Genomic DNA, 17,024 nt, shown 5'->3' on the forward strand with positions numbered 1-17,024 from the left:
TCCCTGTTCACGACCGAGATCTCTCATGTGGGTCTTCCTGAGTGCGGACCGGTAATTCCTAACAAGCTTGGAGATCTGAAGAATGCGGGAGGTTATGGCAGAACAGAACACAGTGGGGGCAGACCTGCTTTTGGCCGTTAGAAGTGGGTAAAAATCATCCCGGGGGGCACGTCAGGACTGCAGATACAGGATGCGCCCGAGGCAGCAACAAAAATCAGGTCACATCGGGTTAAGGCAAGGGAAGCGCCCTGGCGTCAGCAGTCCATAGAAGGCTCCCTCGGCTCAGTGAGAAAAGCAGCAAGGCTTTACGGAGAGTCTTAGATACAGGGATGCCCGGCTGCGTGCCTCTGTGTTTGGTGATCTTCTCTAGGCTGACAATACACGTCTGTGACATAAGCATGTCCATACAACAGACACAGACGTACATACCTGGCGTCCATCCCAGCGGTATGTAGAATAGCTAATGCAAACCGGCCAGGACGTCTGCTGCGCAAAGGACAACAGCGCGCTAGAGGGTCTGAAACGACGCATCTGAAGGGGACGCCTTGAGGGAGGGAGGAAGCCCTGTTGCGGCCTTCGGTAAAAATAAATAAATATAAGAACACAGGGTGTCCGACTGTAAATGTAGTCCAACTGCAACTAGGTCTTTGAAAGGTCACCAACGAAGGACCACAAGGAGATGCGTCAGAGCATACATAAACATTCCCAACAACGTGCTCGGATCCGACCGAATGAGGATTTACACGCTAGTGTAATGTGGAACCTTATCATTATCCGTAACTCAAGTCGGTCTCACATACTTCTCCTGGGTTGCCTTCTTTGACAACATGCTGTAAGTCAAAAACCTCATCTAATTTTTTTCTGGGGAAATGCTATCTAAGGGGTATATGACCACCTTTTATTTATATCACCATAAATAGCACATTTCACCAACTGGCACCTTTTAATTCTACTATAATAAAGCCAAATAAATAGAATAGTAGAAAAGAGTAATCGCATACGATTTATCATGTATCACAACCCTCGGAATCTACTATACTGTTAAGTTCCCATTTATTTCTTCAGGTTTCTGTCCCTGAACTTTCTACTACAAATCAAAGGTGCTCGGTAGGACGTAGGATTCCGAGAATACGATTTCTTTGCTTAGACAAGCATTTTGAGGAAGCTTGGAGATGTAGTACCTATCACTTGACTCAGAAATACCGACCCGGGATGTCTGGTTGCTTTCCCTCTTTTTCTCACTTGACATTTCCTAAGAGCACCTGTCCAGTGACCTTGGACAGCCTCTTCACCTGCTTATGTCACGTCCTCTGAAAGAGTGGGACAGGGCCCAAAGAATGTCTTCCTTTCAAAAGGCAAGGACCCACCTTCCCCTGAGTATTTTATCCTTGGATCTGACCCTGTGTGTCTCTGCTTTGCAGTAGTAAAAAACTCTTCAAAGCCTTTGGCCCAACTCAAAAGCACAAAGCTCTCGCAGGCAAGCAAAATCAAATGCTCCCCACCTGAGCCCCCAGTACCACACGTCACTTTGCCAGATGGGTGGGCTACTGCTGGGGCACCGGAGGGCTGCTCTAAGTGGCTGTTCTAGCAAATTCCTAAGGAAGGTGTAGGATTCTATGTGAGGAAGCAGATTCCCACCCGTGAATATGCAAGAACATACATGCCCAGTAACTGCCGTCTTTCAGAGCAATCCGGTTTTTTATTACAATGCCCGTAGAATGGCTTTAAAGACAGTTTTATCGGCCCGTAAGAAACTCTGCCTTGTTACTCCCGCTGGGGCTCCTCATCCTCCTCCCTCAGAGAGAGTTCACGGACTCTGGTACTGGCCTGCAGCTCGGAGAGGCAGACACCCTGCCCTTCTGGGCCAGATGGACCCTAGAAGCCTCGGACGCCTTCCGCACCTTGCAAGGCAGACAGGCTAGGTTTATCTGTGGGCTGCCCACCTGCTTTGTGTGGGGATAACCGGCCGAGCCTCGTAAACTGAGTGCCAAGTGGCCAGGAGTCCGAGCCGCCTCTTTGACTAAACATGCAACAAGTACCAGTATTTGTCAGGAAGGAAAAACAAAGTTCTGAAAATCCACATTTCTCCGAGCAAATTCTCCCTGGACAAAAAGTAGTTCCTGCGCTCCAGTTTGGCCTTTCCCAAAGTGTGCTCCAAGGAACACAAGCTTAATCGATTTTCAGTGGGTTTCCCTGGGAAAGGGGGTTTTGTTGGTCGAAGGCATTTGGGATACACTAGGTGGAAAGAAGCCCAAAAGGCGACTTCCGGTCAGACTTCTCGGAGCCTCTCACTGCACCAGGGGGTCCCCAAGAAGCTACGGGACAGGGGTTTGAGGACCCTAGTCCAGGGATTACCATTTCAGACAATGCACGAGGCTACAACCTCACCAGGCTACAGCTACGTAAGAGGAGGCTGAGCCCCAAGTATCCAATGCGGGAAGCAAGGCTCTTCACCTCCAAGTGTGTCCGAGTTCACGACGTCTCTTGCATCGAATTAGAGCTACCATATGCCAAAGGGCTTGGGCCCTCGATCCACAGTCCTAGCCTCCCTCCCTCCCCTATTTAAAGAGAGAACTATGTCTGGTGCCAACATTGCTAAAAATAAATTTCATCTAAAAGAGCTTCTTGGCTAGTCCTGAAGGGATAGTCAATACTAGCAACATAATCACAACATCAAGGGCCGTTTATAGCCACGAGAGGAATCGGATTTTCTGGGAGGGAGGATGCCGCACAGGGGAGCTGTGCACGCACACTCTCCACATGTGGGACCCACACACGCCACCCGTCCCTCCCCCCGCATTCCCGTGGGCGGTACAATATCCACCTACCAGAGACCCCAGGGCGATCTGTAGGTTCCCCTCTCACACCCAGTCTGCTCTGCGTCTTGTCAGTCACATGTCTGAGAAGTCACCCCTGTCCCCACACCCACCGCCTTGTCCCACGCTTTGGCCCCTTCTCTGACCCTGCAGGATCCAGTCCTATTGGGATCCAGATGGTCTCTAGAGGGTCCTGCTTTTCCCTATCACCATGGTGGCCCATGCACAGGGGACCGAGGGCCTCTGCCTTGTCCCCAACCCCTGCGGTCTACTTGGGGATCCCCACTCTGTGCACGAGCAGACCCGATGACCCAATACCTTCACAGATCCTACGCTGGCCCTCCCCGTCCTCCTGTCCACACCACATTCATACTGGGTGCGTGTTCTTCCTTCCTCGCCCTTGCAGCTCTGTTTTAAGGCTTTCCCTTGGATTCATTTCTACCCCGTACTTGCACAGAGACTGGCACACAGAGTGCTCGGTGCTTCTGAACACATGAGAAGAACTTTTAATTCTGTTTACCCTAATACAAGCTCTGAACAACACACATCATAAACTTGGCCGTATGGAGAAGAGAAGCACACGGGACAGTAAGGGATGAGAAAGAGTCCAGAGCCCAGAGGAAATGCCAAGGCCTGAAACTGCTAAAAATCAGTCTAAATGTGTCTTCTGTAAAAATGTATTTACCTAGGTCCCGGCTACATACAGCCCTATCACCTCCACGGAAAGCCCAGGCAGGACACAGGAGGGCCTTTAGAGTTGGGATTAATCCACTTTTCATGGTCACATGACCATTCTGATGGACAAGGGGGAAAAGGAGCTTATGTCTGCCCTGTTTACTGGGCTGGGTGCTTAGCTGCATCACGCCATTTAGACCATTAAAGCGTCCTTTCCATGTTTGGGGGAGGCAGTAGAGGGGGCAGGGGGAGTGTTTAACCAAGCTGCTTCCTTATTTAAAGCGGCCAAACTAATAAAGTCCGAGTTCTATGTTGTTTCAATCCCCAAATGCAAATCCAGACGGAGTTCTGTCTCCCGGTGGCAGAAACGGAACCCGATTCTTGACGTCCGGCACACACCCCAGAGTTAGAGGGTCTGGCTTCCAGGGCTCAGTGCTGTTTCCTCAACACCCACAGGAATTACCAACAAATCGACCGTCTTGCACACGGGTCCTATCCCCACACAGGCATGGGAGGCACCAGTCACTCCCACGTCGCATCGCCTTACATGCACCACCGGGGAGGGGTGTTCGTTCTGGAATGCACCAGAGAAGCAGCTTCGATGCCTCTTCCTCCTGGCCCTAGACTGGATCCTACCACGAGTGAGGAAGATGCTGTGAAGGAGGTCACTGGGTCAACCAACAGAAATGGACTATGGACCGTCAAGCGTCGCAAGGAGAGACCTAGTTTTTAAGTTCATGCTGACTGAAAGGAAAAAAACCCTTCAGCGCAGGACTAGCAGCTCCACCCTGGGAAGATCCTGCCCATCCCCCTCTCCCACTCCACCAACAGCACCTCCTTCTCCCAAAATCGCGAGGAGAAAAGCATTTCCACTTACAGACACAGAAGCAAAAGCACACAAAGGTCAAAGAGACTGGCTCGGGACACTGAGGACCAGCGGCAGGGGAGCCCAGAAGCCCCCCGGGCGCCTCCAGAAACGCGGCACAGGGCGTGCGCCCTTCCCCGCGCCCCCGAGGTCAGCCCCGCACCAGGCACCACGCGCCGCAGACGCTGTTCCCGAAACCCGGACGCCAAGGCGGCCCCGAGTGAGGGGGCCCGCGGGTGGGAGGCAGAAGCTGCGCCCTCCGGGAGCGGGGGAGCCCCAGCAGCCTGCGGGGAGGAAGAGGGGCTCTGCAGGTGCGGACACACCGCATGGAGGCGCGCAGAGACACCTGGAAAGCCCCCCGGGGCCGGCCGGTGTTTTAGGGGATCCGGGCTCCTCCACGCCCCCTCCACCCCATTGGGGGCGGTCGGGGGGTGCGGGGCCCGCGGTGAAATGTGCTTCCGGCTCCTTTGGAGTCGGATTGTGGATGGGCCAAGGGATACCTGTGTTCAGAGACAAGGGCATACGAGACAGATCCTGACCTGTTTCCTTCTATTTCCAACTGAGAATTACCGGGCACCTTCTCCACGTTACACCTGCGGTAGAGTAGAAAGAACACCGGCGTCAGAAGACCTGGGTGCCAGTCCCAGCCCAGCTCTTCCTCCTCCGTTGGGTGACCTTGGGGGAAGGCGGTTCGCTTGTCCAAGCCTCAGCCCGCTCACCCCCTGCCTCACCTCCTCCGGGGGTCTGAGGAAGACCACAGGAGGTTATGCCTGGAACCACACTCGGAGGAAATGCACAGTTCTCCGGAAATTGGTGGGGGGCAAACAATGATTTCCTCCCTTCCCTGAGGCTTGTCCTGCTTCTCTAAGACACGCAAAAGCCTGTTACTCCGGTTCCCTTTCCCCCTGCACATGTTTGGGGGAGCATTAGGGTACGGGTTCCCTCCACGGCTCCCGGAGCAGTGCAAGGCAGGCAGCATTGGATGGGGAGGGGCCAAAGGGGGCTGTGACCTCCGGGAAGCAGCTGCAGCCTGTCCCTGTCCGAGCCTGGCTGCTACTACTTACCTCAGAGAGCTGGAACGCGCGGTTTGACAGCAGCCAGCCTAGGGACACCCCCCGGGGTGGCTGGCTCTGCCTCCCAGACCTCTAGTCTTTGCAAGTAAGTCCCTTCCACTGCAGAGGACCAGGAAACACCACCTGAGGTCTCTGGCCCTTCCATGGCCTCCAAGGAAGCCATCCTAAGCCATCCTGGGCCTGCTACAAGGGTGTCCCTTTGTGCGGCGGCCAACCAAGCAGCTGCCAGGCACGAGACATGGCAGCAGAAACCGCCCTCCCGTCCAGACCTTCCTCCAGGTGAGGACAGCTCCCTCTGGCCTACGCCGCCTGCGTGGGGCCGCCTAGAAAAATCCCTTCTCGGAGCCACTGCCGGCTCGAGGGCTTGAGGCACGACATGGGTGGGAAAGTATAGACCAGGGAGAGCAGAGAGGTGGGAAAAGAGAGAAAGAGCTGGGCCGTCCGAAAGCAGAGGGAGACCGGGAAGGGACGTGATGGAGAATGATGGTGGGAAGGCCATGGAGGTGGGCCGTGGACCACCACCGCTCTGGTGCTGAGAAACTAGATCATCCTTACCTGGTAGGCAAAGGGAAGGTGTGCGGTGTTACCTGGGAGACAGGCTCAGATCCACACCCCAGAAAGGCAGGATGGGGAGCAGATGGGAGGCAAGGGACACGGGCAGCAGGCCAGGCCAGCCACGGGACGGCCCCCGGAAGAAGCGTGGCCTGGACAGATGCTGGCATGCGTGTGGTGAGGGCACTTGGCATGCGTGCGTTATCAGGAATCAGGGCATGGGGCTGGGAACGCTTTTTCTGCTGTGCCTCTGGGACGCTGGGTGAGTGATTAGGTTAACCATGGGGTCACAGGACCTGCAGTAGCAGAGGAAGAGCAACGTGGCCACCAGAAATACTAGCCTAGTTTGCAGCACAGGATGGAAATAATTTGAACAATGGGCAAGGTTCTGGGAGCCGAAGCTAATGAGGCCTGGAGATCGCAAAGGATGCAAGGCTTGGAACAAGAGCGACCCCGGCAGAGGCATTTTGAGGGACTCGGGTAAGGAGTGCACGGGGACAGAGCTACCCCGGTCAGCGATCTGATCACCTTAGGTGGGGAAAGGAAAAAAAGGTACAAAATGCCAGTGACAACAACAACAACAAAAGAGTTCAAGCAAGAATAGAGGAATGTGGATTTGGCTTCAAACATCTCTGTTGCCAGAAATCTACCTTGGAGGGCCAGGAGGAACAGTGTCTGAGCAGTGCACGCTGGGTGGAAGCCTCTGACGATGCTCCGAGCGGGGGAGCCCCACGGTAAGTGATACACGAGAGGTCAAGCACCCGAGAGGAAACCTCGGAAGAAGGGGACATTTTAACAGGAGCCCACCCCTTCTGGACAATGGACAGGTGGGATGTGGACCTTCAAAGCCAGCCGCTTGGCCTTCCTCAAATAGGGGGAAAATGCTACAAGGGACTTCGGGACATGCAGGACGTCAGCAAGGACAGTTCGTCCTAAGGTTGGAGGTCTACAGAGTCCTTCCGTGGGAAGGTGCTAAAATGGAATGGAATGGAATGAAATGAAATGTTGGCTCTCCATTCCCGGAGTCAACGTCTTTATGATGATAGTATTTTCTTTCCCCCGTAAAAGTGACCCTAAACACAAGAGAATGTCACTGTGTCCTCTTATAATGAGCTCATGTGACCCCTCCGTCCCTGAATTCCCCTGGCCAGCCACCTACTGGAAGGAAGACCACATGGCAGGAAGACTATGTCCTCCAATGCACGAATGGCGAGCAAGTGGCTAAGTACTTTGAGGTTTTTTTGTTTGTTTATTTTTACCTTCTGGCCCTATTCCGTAGGACAGGGCTGGAAACCAGGAAGGAATGCCATAAATGTTTCCAGCATGAAGGAATGATTTTCTATAGGTGAGGACAACTAAAATTCGGAACAAGCCAAGGCTTTCCACCATTCTCGGACAGGTCACCAAGGCTTCTTAAAATTCAGGGCAAGAAGAGGACAGTCCCTGTTCTGGGAGGACAGCAGAGCCTCAAGAGTGTCAGAGAGGAAGGAGCCCAGCGGCCACCGGCCTTGCCCCCACCCCCACCGTAGGCCAGGGTTTCATCCACCGATCAGACCGGCCAGACAGGTATCTCCTGCCTCCTGCACTGCTTCCCTGTGTCTGTCCTTAATGCTGGACCTGAAGTCCCAACTGTTGGCAGACAGCAGGGCTTGTCCTCCTGCAATGCTCCTGCCACGGTCCAACAACAACGGCCAGGGAGCCAGGCCATGATACGACCTCATCTTCTGTGTCCAGATTCTTCAGGGATGAGAACAGTGCTCAGATTTGAAAAGCAAGGCACAATAAACGTTGAACAAAAGCTACCGGCAGAGCACAGGAAGGCCCTTCATGTGGGCACAAGTTCCGGTTGCAAACGAATTACATCCCGAAGGAGTGTGGATGGCTTCTCACCATGTTTGAGAAATCACAAAGAGCAGAAGTGGAGTCAGAACACGAGAAGAGCGCCCGTGTCCCCATGTCAAAACGGAAAAGGAAACTGGAGGCTGCTATGCTTGATGTTGGACCCTCGGTAAAAAAATTGAGAAGAAATTATTCAGATGCCACGGGGCTCTTTAGGGAAGATAAATAACATCATTTGAGTACCAGCAGGGGGTCTCCTAGAAAAAGCCATGGCGGGCCAACCTCATTTCATTCTTTCGGCGGGGTTTCTGGGTGGAGAGACTGGAGAGGCCACGGACGTGGCTGCCTCTTGGTTTCAGCCTTTCTTGATAGCCTTGACCAAGGACAGATGAATGTGCGTGACATGATGGCATGGTCATGTGAGTTTGCACATGGCTAGTCGACTTTAGGGATTACTGGCTCCCACATTCCTGTGACCCTGAAGTGATTTTCAGGGGGCACAGGCTAGAGACCTGTCCTTTGCCCTTCAGAAGTTTCTCAGCAACAGCTTGTAACAAATCTTCCGATGCCCAAAAGAAAAACAAACACAGAACTTAGAGAAGGAAATCTTCTTTTAAAAGGCCTAAAAATTAAGTTATAACAGTAGACTGGAAAGATGGGACGTGAGTCAGTTAAATGGAACTGACAGGGGAAGGAATGAAGTCAGTCGGTACAGGTTCCAAAAAAAAAAAAAAAAAAAATCAAATGCTTAGTGGAAGGCTAACCTTGGCAGCATCAAGTGACAAAAGAGCTTTCTGTATGTTTGGGGGAATGGCAGCTTTTCAACAAGCCCGTGTTCCATAAAGGTTAAGTCTGTGTCAGAGTTGCTGGAAAACTTTAATGCACTCTTGAGTCACGGTAACAGAACACTGGTATCCAGCCCAAGGAAAATGACCACCCCGCCTGCGGCATGAGGACACAGGTGGAATTCTGGGTGCTCTATGTTAAATGGGACACTAAGAAAGCAGGAGGTGCCCACGGAAGGGGACTGAAAGACGCAGGTCTAGATATCACTCAGAGGGCAAAGGGTGGGGGGTTTCAACCATGAGGAGAATGTGGGGAGGTGGGTACATTGTCCACAAAGGACATTTCTTGAAATGAGGAACGGGTTTACTCTCTGAAGGTCCAAAGAGAACGAACAGACGACAGTAGGCTGAATCGGTTTTAATATGGGAAATGACTTTTGTGTTTAGAGGTTTCCTTCGGTGCCGTGAACTGCCCCCTAACCCCGTAACCTAACCCTTGGGGGTACACACACAGAGGCTGGATGGCGGTCTGTCCGACGGGGTGGTGTCGGGGACACACCTGGGTTGTGGGAAGACCAACCAGGGAGAGCTAAAACATGGAATCTTTCCAGAATCTTTCCCTCATCCAGGCAAGTCTAAGCCCCATCTCCAGACTTGGGACAGCTCTCTCTCCGAGACCCTACCCCTCCGCACCTTGCTCTAAGAGCTCATCCCCGGGGCCATTTTAAAGGTTTACAAATGCACATCAGGATGAATCCCTTTTTGAAAGAAATTAAGTCTGAGGTTAAATAGCACCTAATTTTACAACAGGATTTTTTAAAAAACTTCTACAGAAACAGAAAACAATGCATAATATAGGAAGTCAAAACAAAGCCTTCTCACACTACTTGATTTGGGGAAAGAAAACGGTGGGAACGAGCCGTAGCTGACCAGAGTTACCTTTAGAGATTTAGAGAGCCGTTACTGCCGAAGGAGTTTACATTTGTGAATCACACAAAATGACTGGCTCTTTGGGGTTGCATTTTAAAAAGTATCCTCCTTGAAAAACAAAATAAAAACAAAACAACAGGCCTGGCACTGAAAACAAAGGGCATAAATAGACTCTTGTTAAATTATCCTAGCTCTTTATAAAAAAGATACATCTGTCCCAGAATCATGCAAGAACTTTGAAAAAAACTGTCTCATGAGAGCTAATTAATTCTTATGTATCAGTTAAATATAGATGGCAGTTCTTATTTAATACATCGCTAATCTGTACGACTGTCAGAACCCTAACATTCGGCTGAGGTGCTAGGAGGGAAGTGCGTATGGCTGGTATTTCTTGCACAGGTAGGTTGAGTTGCTATATTAGTAGCTGACTTTAATGGCAGAGAACTCTCAACACATGGAGGGGTAGGTACATTTCCCAGCAGTATTTTCTAAAACCAACAAAAATATAACAATGTATCCAATTAAGGCCCTCCTAATTTGAGAGCCTCCTACTTGAGAACCAAGTTTGGTAAGAGAAATAAAACACAGAAATATTCAGAATCAGTGCTTTTTCTAGATTACTAACACGAACAGGCCATGAAACACGCGGCAGCTACTGGGAACGTGCCCCCTAGAACGGACCCGAATGGGGAAGCCGACAGGATGGGCCTTGGGAGAGGACGTTTCGAGGAAGGGTTAAAGAAGTCATTGAAACCAGAGAAAGGGGAGGGGAAGAATTAAAAAATAAATAAATAAATAAAGGGCTTAATGTCTGCATGCTAAAATATTTAAATATTCGCTCCCTGACAATACAAGCAGCGACAGGCTCAATCATCAGTCCCAGTGAAACTGTGTTTTCTGGGTTTTTTTTGGGGGGGGGGCACGGAAATCCGATCAGCAAGGACACTTCCCTTCAAGCACCCGGGGGCTCCATTTACCCACCCAAGGGGCTCAAAGTAGTCTGAGAGGCTGGCGATCAGGAAGGAGACGACTCCACCAGCCCGTATTCAGTCCTCAAGCTCACGGAGGGCCTCTCGAGGCAGCTACAGTCCGCCTTCCATTTTGTGGATGAGGCACACGGGCTCGGGGGGTCGAGGCAGTTGCCCCACTGCCCCGCAGGTAGTGAAGGCGGGAGTGCAGACTCCAACATGGGGAGCTGAACCCAGAGACGAGGGCTTGTGCCATCAGCTCCTGGGCTGGGCTTAGCTGAGGGTAAGGGATGGATAGTGACCAGCGCCCAGCTATGGGTTTCCAAAAGGCATAAACCCCAAAGGCTGAGGAGCCAGCAGGTGATATAATATAAGGAGTCGAGTGGGCCAAGTGGGAAAGGCTTGACGGCAAATGGCCGCCAGCCCTCCATGCGGGAAGGGGGACAGCAGGTGATGGGGAGGGGGCGTGCCCCAGAGCAGGAGAGCCCGTGGGGCGGGGGCGGCCACATCTTCACTCCCACCAGCTATGACCTTAGGGAAACTTGGGTAGGATGCAGCATGATCTTTAGGGTTTTTTTTGCAAAGAATGGAAAACACCTGAAATTCTAAGAAATCTCGTCAGTTTTAAGGTGTTTTTCTTTTTGTCCTCCCTGCCCCCACCCCAACAACATGAACCATGAAATAAATCAATTTGTTGGCAAATATGTGGTCCACCAGCTGGTGACCTCTTTTACACCATGCACGGAGGAGCGAGCCATCACCTGGAGGAAAAGGCCTAGCTTCTAACCCTCTTGTTGGCCCTCGACTCAGCCAGCAGGTTACAAACTGAGGCACACCTGGGCAAAGTGACCGATGTTGCACTAAGACAACGACAAAAGAGTTGGTGGCATATGCAGGAGGGATCCTACTTATTTTTCCTTGCAACAGGGGCTGTTCAAATAAGGCATTGTTGTCCAAGCTGGTTTCCTGGAAACTGTTCCTGCCTAGCGTACGCCTGCCGGTAGGGCTGGGGACGGAGAGAAACGCGAAGAGTCACAGACTCTTGGTTACAGGGAGGTCTGCACATTTGCTCTGGTCAAAGAAACGGGCTTATGGCCAAATTTTTCCTCCGTGGATGGCTGTCATTCCCCTGTCAACGAGCAGGCTCATCGAAACCCAATATAATGGGGCCGCTCTCTGTTGCCACCTCAGAAATACAGAGGGGGATGCACTTGGAAAACAACAACAAAAACAAGAGAAGAAGAAGAAGAAGGAGAGGAGGAGGAGGAGGAAGAAAGGGTAAAAAGAGTGAGCAGAGAACCTAAAAAATCTGGGACACAAATCGGGGCATGACATTCTGACTTCTTCACACATACTTCCTCCTGCCACTTTGCACCACTTCTGGAAACTCCTTACATATAATATAAGAAAGACTTAACAATAACATCTCTGGGGCGCCTGGGTGGCTCAGTGGGTTAAAGCCTCTGCCTTCAGCTCAGGTCATGATCCCAGGGTTCTGGGATCGAGCCCCTCATTGGGCTCTCTGGTCAGCGGGGAGCCTGCTCCTCCCTCTCTCTCTGCCTGCCTCTCTGCCTACTTGTGATCTCTTTGTCTGTCAAATAAATAAATAACATTTTAAAAAACAAAACAAAACACCACTTCTGGGTAGAAAGTGTCTTCCTTTTTGTACTGTTTCACCTTTATAATGAGGTTTTCTTCCTGGTATAAAACATACACCAAAGTCACAATGAAAAACTAAAATCCCAACTTAGTTATTCATGTTATACACTCCCAGATGTAGAGAGCAACACTAGTGAATGTAAAAACAACAACAACGACGACAAACAACAAAACTGGTAACCAAAAACTGATCAACGCCGCTATGCCATTGAGAGAAATACAGTGTTTAATTCTTCTGTTTCCTATCGATTCTTCAGTTGGAACGAGATGTGATCTTCCCATGAAAACTGCATCACATGATTATCAAGCAGAAACCAAAAACATCTACCGGAAAGGTCGCCCAACTAGTTTATCTACCGTATTGGGCTGACAGACACTGCTCTGGGGGAACAGGGTCGAGCACAGATTTCTCAACGTTACGCTGAAAAGTTCCACAAACGCGAGTTACGTCTGCTAACAGACCACACTAAGGAGAATCATGACGAAGGAGGAGATGGTCGAAACAAGCGCTCAGACATTCAAGTGTGTTGGAAGGAAAGAAGGAACGGCATTTTTGACAAAGCCTCTGTTCCGTTTTCAACAGAATCTTGACATGAAATATTTACCTTAAGTATGCTAGGGTTCTTCTCTCCCTAACAACTCAGCCCCAAAGTAGAATTTCATACAACCACTCCCAAATACTTCCCCGTAAAGGATGCTATTTCTGAGATCCTTTAAGAATCGTCCTCCAGCTCAGACCTTAATCTTGTAATCTTAACTCCTATTTCCAAGTATCTCCAACAGCAGCTGATCAAAGAGCATCCAGAACAGCAATGGCAGCCGTGGTGAATAAGGTCCCTGGTTCCTTTGGGGCAAAAGCCATGAAACATCAATGAGAAAGAACCTGAACGCTCCAGCACATGCCCCCCTAAATCCTGCTCTGCGGTGAGTATCGAACCTGCTCCTGGTGAAGATGATCACAGGGTAGGAGTGAAACACTCACCTGTCCTTGTAGTTTATCACAGTATCGATGATGGCGTTCATCTGCTTCGTCAGTTTGGGGGGATTTGGGGACAGTTTCTCAGCCGGAGGGCGGCCTCTTCTCTTCTTGGCCTTCTCCACGTCTTCCTTTGCAGGATCTTTATCCACATTTCTTCGTCTTTTCCGCTTCTTGAGCCGTACTTCCTCTTCCATTTCTTCCAAATTGCCGTCTTCAATGGCCTGGCGTGGCAGGGAACGAAGGAGGAAAATTCAAGACAGGAGAATCACCAAGACAATTTTAAAAAGGCAACCTGAGTAATAAGAATAAAATGAAACAGAAATAAAATCATCAAAAAAAAAAAAAAAAAGAAGTTAACAGTAACCAGTCAAGTGAGAAGAGCGAAGGCCGCCATATTGAATCAACGTGTCTTTAAACCACATCTAATCCATGAACAAAATATGTTGAAAGCCGGAAACACTAACCGTGAGAAGAAATGACGAGTACAAAAAGAGCTATACATTTAAGTGTCTGAAAGATAACTGAATCCAAATGAAATTTTAGCTCCATGTAAGAAAAAGACCTTAATTGTCTCATTACTGTAAGGAAGGTGGGGGGGGGCGGGGAGAATGGTAAAGCAAAACAAAACAAGGGGTGGGTGAAGGAAAAAAAAAAATCCCTCTAAAAATACGTCCTTACAATCACATAAGCTCTGACCCTTCTTGGAGGTTTTACATCAATTTACTCATGATTCACAACATAAATCAGAATTCCATCCAGATTTTGTTCTAATGTAGCAATTAGTAAACAAGGAAACAGGATGTACAAAAGCCACATTCCTTGGTAAACGTACTTAAATCGTCTGATAAGGAACACACACACTCACAAACAACAAACACTTTTTTTTTTTTTCCAATTACCTGCAAACGCTTGCTTTAAACCACAGCCAGCAGCACTAATGCAGAGAGATAATAAAATAGCTATAAAAACAACCAGGTATAAAAGAAACCTGTTCGTAAATGGCTAAAAGACCCATGTGACAGACCCAGAAGTTTAAACTTTCTTTTCCCGCCCCCCCCAACCTGGTAAACCTCAGAACTTAAAAATAAAATTGCAATGAGGAGAAAAAAAGCAAAACGTAGATAAAAGGAAATTTGACCATGAAAAATTAAAAAAAAACAAAACAAAGCAAGACCTTTACATTACATTTCAAGATTTTTTTCTCACACAAAATAACTGATGTTATTTGTTCCTCCTGCCTCTCAATATTGCTTCCAGTATGCAAATGTTAATCAATCCTTTCTCGTAGCTGAAAGAGCCCTAATCATAAAGCAATTACCTTCATTTCTCCACAGCACCAAACATGGCTAATATTTATGATCATGTGAGTATAACAATCAATATAAAGAGTGATTACAGCTCAGACATAATTTCTTTCACTTGTGTACAATGCCTCCTGAAAAAGAAAGGTTTTATGAAGAAAACCTGGTACAGAACACAAAACAACCTGGCATGGGGAAAATGCTGGTGGGATTAAAAGAATGTTTTCTATGCATCTTTCCAAGGTGCAAACCCATCAGAAGCAACATACACACAGACAAGAATCCTAAGGGACAGTCTGAGGCCAGGCCTTAATAATCAAAAGACAATTTCCATCACGATCCTACAGTGTTCAGATAACCACTATGAAGGAGGCGAGATCTGATGAGTTATGAGGAAAAAGAAGAAGAGGAGAAAAAAAAAAAAAGAAAGAAAAAAGAAAAAAAAAAAAAGCTCCACATTATTTCATTAATATTCATTTGCCTAAAAGCAGGACACCCACTATACAGCTAAACACACTGCAGCTAAGCGAAGATGAAGAGAAGGAAATTGTCCCGCAAATCTTGGAGACGGAACATACTAATAATGAATTCAGCATGCAAGGCTGTCAACAGTTAATGGTACTGCTCTCCTCAGGCACCCAGTTGCACACAGAAATACGGAGAACACCGGCTTTTGATGTGTTACACACCTACACATGCCTGGGATGTAGTTCTACTGAATCTTCAAGACGGCAACGAAAAAGGATATTTACCTTACCACTATCAGCAGGCCGGCTATCGGAAATCACAGTTAGTGGGGATAAAATTAACAAGCCAGCAAAGCAGCGAGCTGCTAGTCTCTTCATCAGCTGATCAGGAAAAAAAAGAGAGCTGGGGAAAGGCTATGTTTTCATATACAAGTAATTTTATTTTACTGAAAATTTAATACTGAAAGGATTGTGGATACTCAAATCTGCTGTTTCATTCTACCTACTACAAGGCCCGAAGCCTTCCTCCTTCAGCCTGTTTTAATATTGACAACTACTTATCATATTTTTCCCCCTTATTATTCCAGGCAGCAGAATTAGAGATTTTTTAGCTCAGATGGTTTCTGCTTCTTGCTCTCATTTTCACAATTAAGCCAATAAGAAAACAAATTAATATTCAAATTTATCTTACAAAATTAAAAACAATTTATGCTTTCTTTTTTTTTTTTTTTTTGCATTTTAAACCTCATTTTAGTGCTTTTAAGAAAAGATAGGCTGCCTATGTTTTTGGAGTAATCTAAGATGATTTTTTTTTTTTTTTGGTATAAAAGAATTTTTTTCATTAAATCCATGTCAGTAAAAGCAATGTGCATGTTCTCAAGTTCAAACATTTTAATACAATGTCCTCTTTCTCCTTAAAGAAAATCCCAAATAACTATGACACTTCCCTTTCAGTTTCCTGCTGTAAAATTTCTCATTGTTTTTCTTTTCAGTGGGGTATATGAAGAGGGGGAAGTTGTGAAAAGGAGAGGTCTATGCTCACCCCCTCCCCTTAATTTTGAAAAAACAAAAACAAAAACCCAAAACAAAACAAAAAAAACGGAACAAAGCATAAGCTCGTGATATTTGGACTTATCAATCTTTAAATCTGGGGGTGGCTAAGAAGCGGAAAAGAAATTAAATTGCAAAAAGAACTAGTGGAGACAATGTTTATGACAATTGCTAATACGTGCAGATCCCTATTAAATTTAGGTTTTGGAATCACAAGGAAACACACAAAGTACTGACCATTATTCCCTTTAAATTAAGGTTTTATGCAGGAATGCCATCAGCTACAAAACATCTTCCCTCCTCCCCAAAGACCCCAAACACATCCATATGTAGTACTTTATGTTCAGGGGTTTCTAAGGGTCTTTTTCTAATGGAAATCAATTCGCTAAATATTTCCCAGTGCTTTTCGCACTTAAAGAAGTAGAGTAAGATTACTCCTGCCTGGAAGTAAAAATTATTCATGGAAATTTAAAACTGTTCTTTTCTTTTATTTTTTTTTTAAAATTATTTAGTAAACTGGCTGAACGGACTCAACTCCGTGCTAGGGTGGGGGGAGGCACAAAAAAGAAAAAAAACAAAACAAAACCAAAAACCAAAACCAAAAAAAAAAAAAAAAAAAAACTTGCTACACAATGCTAAAGTACTACCCCGAAAAGAATGCCCTTCCAAACCTTTTACCAGCACAATAATGAAATAAATCACAGAAGCAAACCCCCAGTTTCCGACTGGTGACGTGTTGCGCAAGAGTGCGAGCCCTAATTCAACATACAGACGGCTCCCATGCTGAACTGCCTCTAGATTTAATGAAGTGAATAGGAAGGAAGTCGGGGGAAAAAAAGTGTACAAATAAGAAATTAACACTTTCCTTCCCTATCCGCACGGTGAGCTACAACTATGGGGAAGTTTGGTGAGGCACTTCTTTCCTTAAAGGCACACTGCACCCATTTGGCTCCGGATGTCACTGAAAAAACCCTTCTGGTGATAAAAATCCCCGGCCAAGTTAAAATAGTTAAGCATATTCCAGCCTGCGTTTTTCCTGAATGAAGCTGGGAATTACTCCTTCCT

The 17,024-nt window shown here is 47.9% G+C and overlaps 1 protein-coding gene across 14 annotated transcripts in view; it reads right to left on the minus strand.

Moving 5' to 3' along the window:
• SMARCA2 (SWI/SNF related BAF chromatin remodeling complex subunit ATPase 2) overlaps nucleotides 1-17,024 on the minus strand; it is a 179,139-nt gene that overhangs the window by 33,391 nt on the left and 128,724 nt on the right. For 6 of the 14 annotated variants that reach the window (XM_082694426.1, XM_082694436.1, XM_082694433.1 and 3 more), the window contains exons 28-29: nucleotides 13,145-13,362; nucleotides 4,896-4,949 (exon numbers count right to left, since the gene is read on the minus strand). In XM_082694426.1, coding sequence (XP_082550552.1) covers nucleotides 4,896-4,949; nucleotides 13,145-13,362 — 272 coding nt within the window. Of the gene's footprint in view, nucleotides 1-4,895; nucleotides 4,950-13,144; nucleotides 13,363-15,194; nucleotides 15,291-16,630; nucleotides 16,775-17,024 lie in introns of those variants that run through there. The other 8 variants (XM_082694437.1, XM_082694439.1, XM_082694427.1 and 5 more) reach the window with 4 other exon arrangements.

The sequence above is a fragment of the Mustela nivalis genome (assembly GCF_964662115.1).
Source record: "Mustela nivalis genome assembly, chromosome: 13".
Taxonomy (NCBI): Eukaryota; Metazoa; Chordata; class Mammalia; order Carnivora; family Mustelidae; genus Mustela; species Mustela nivalis.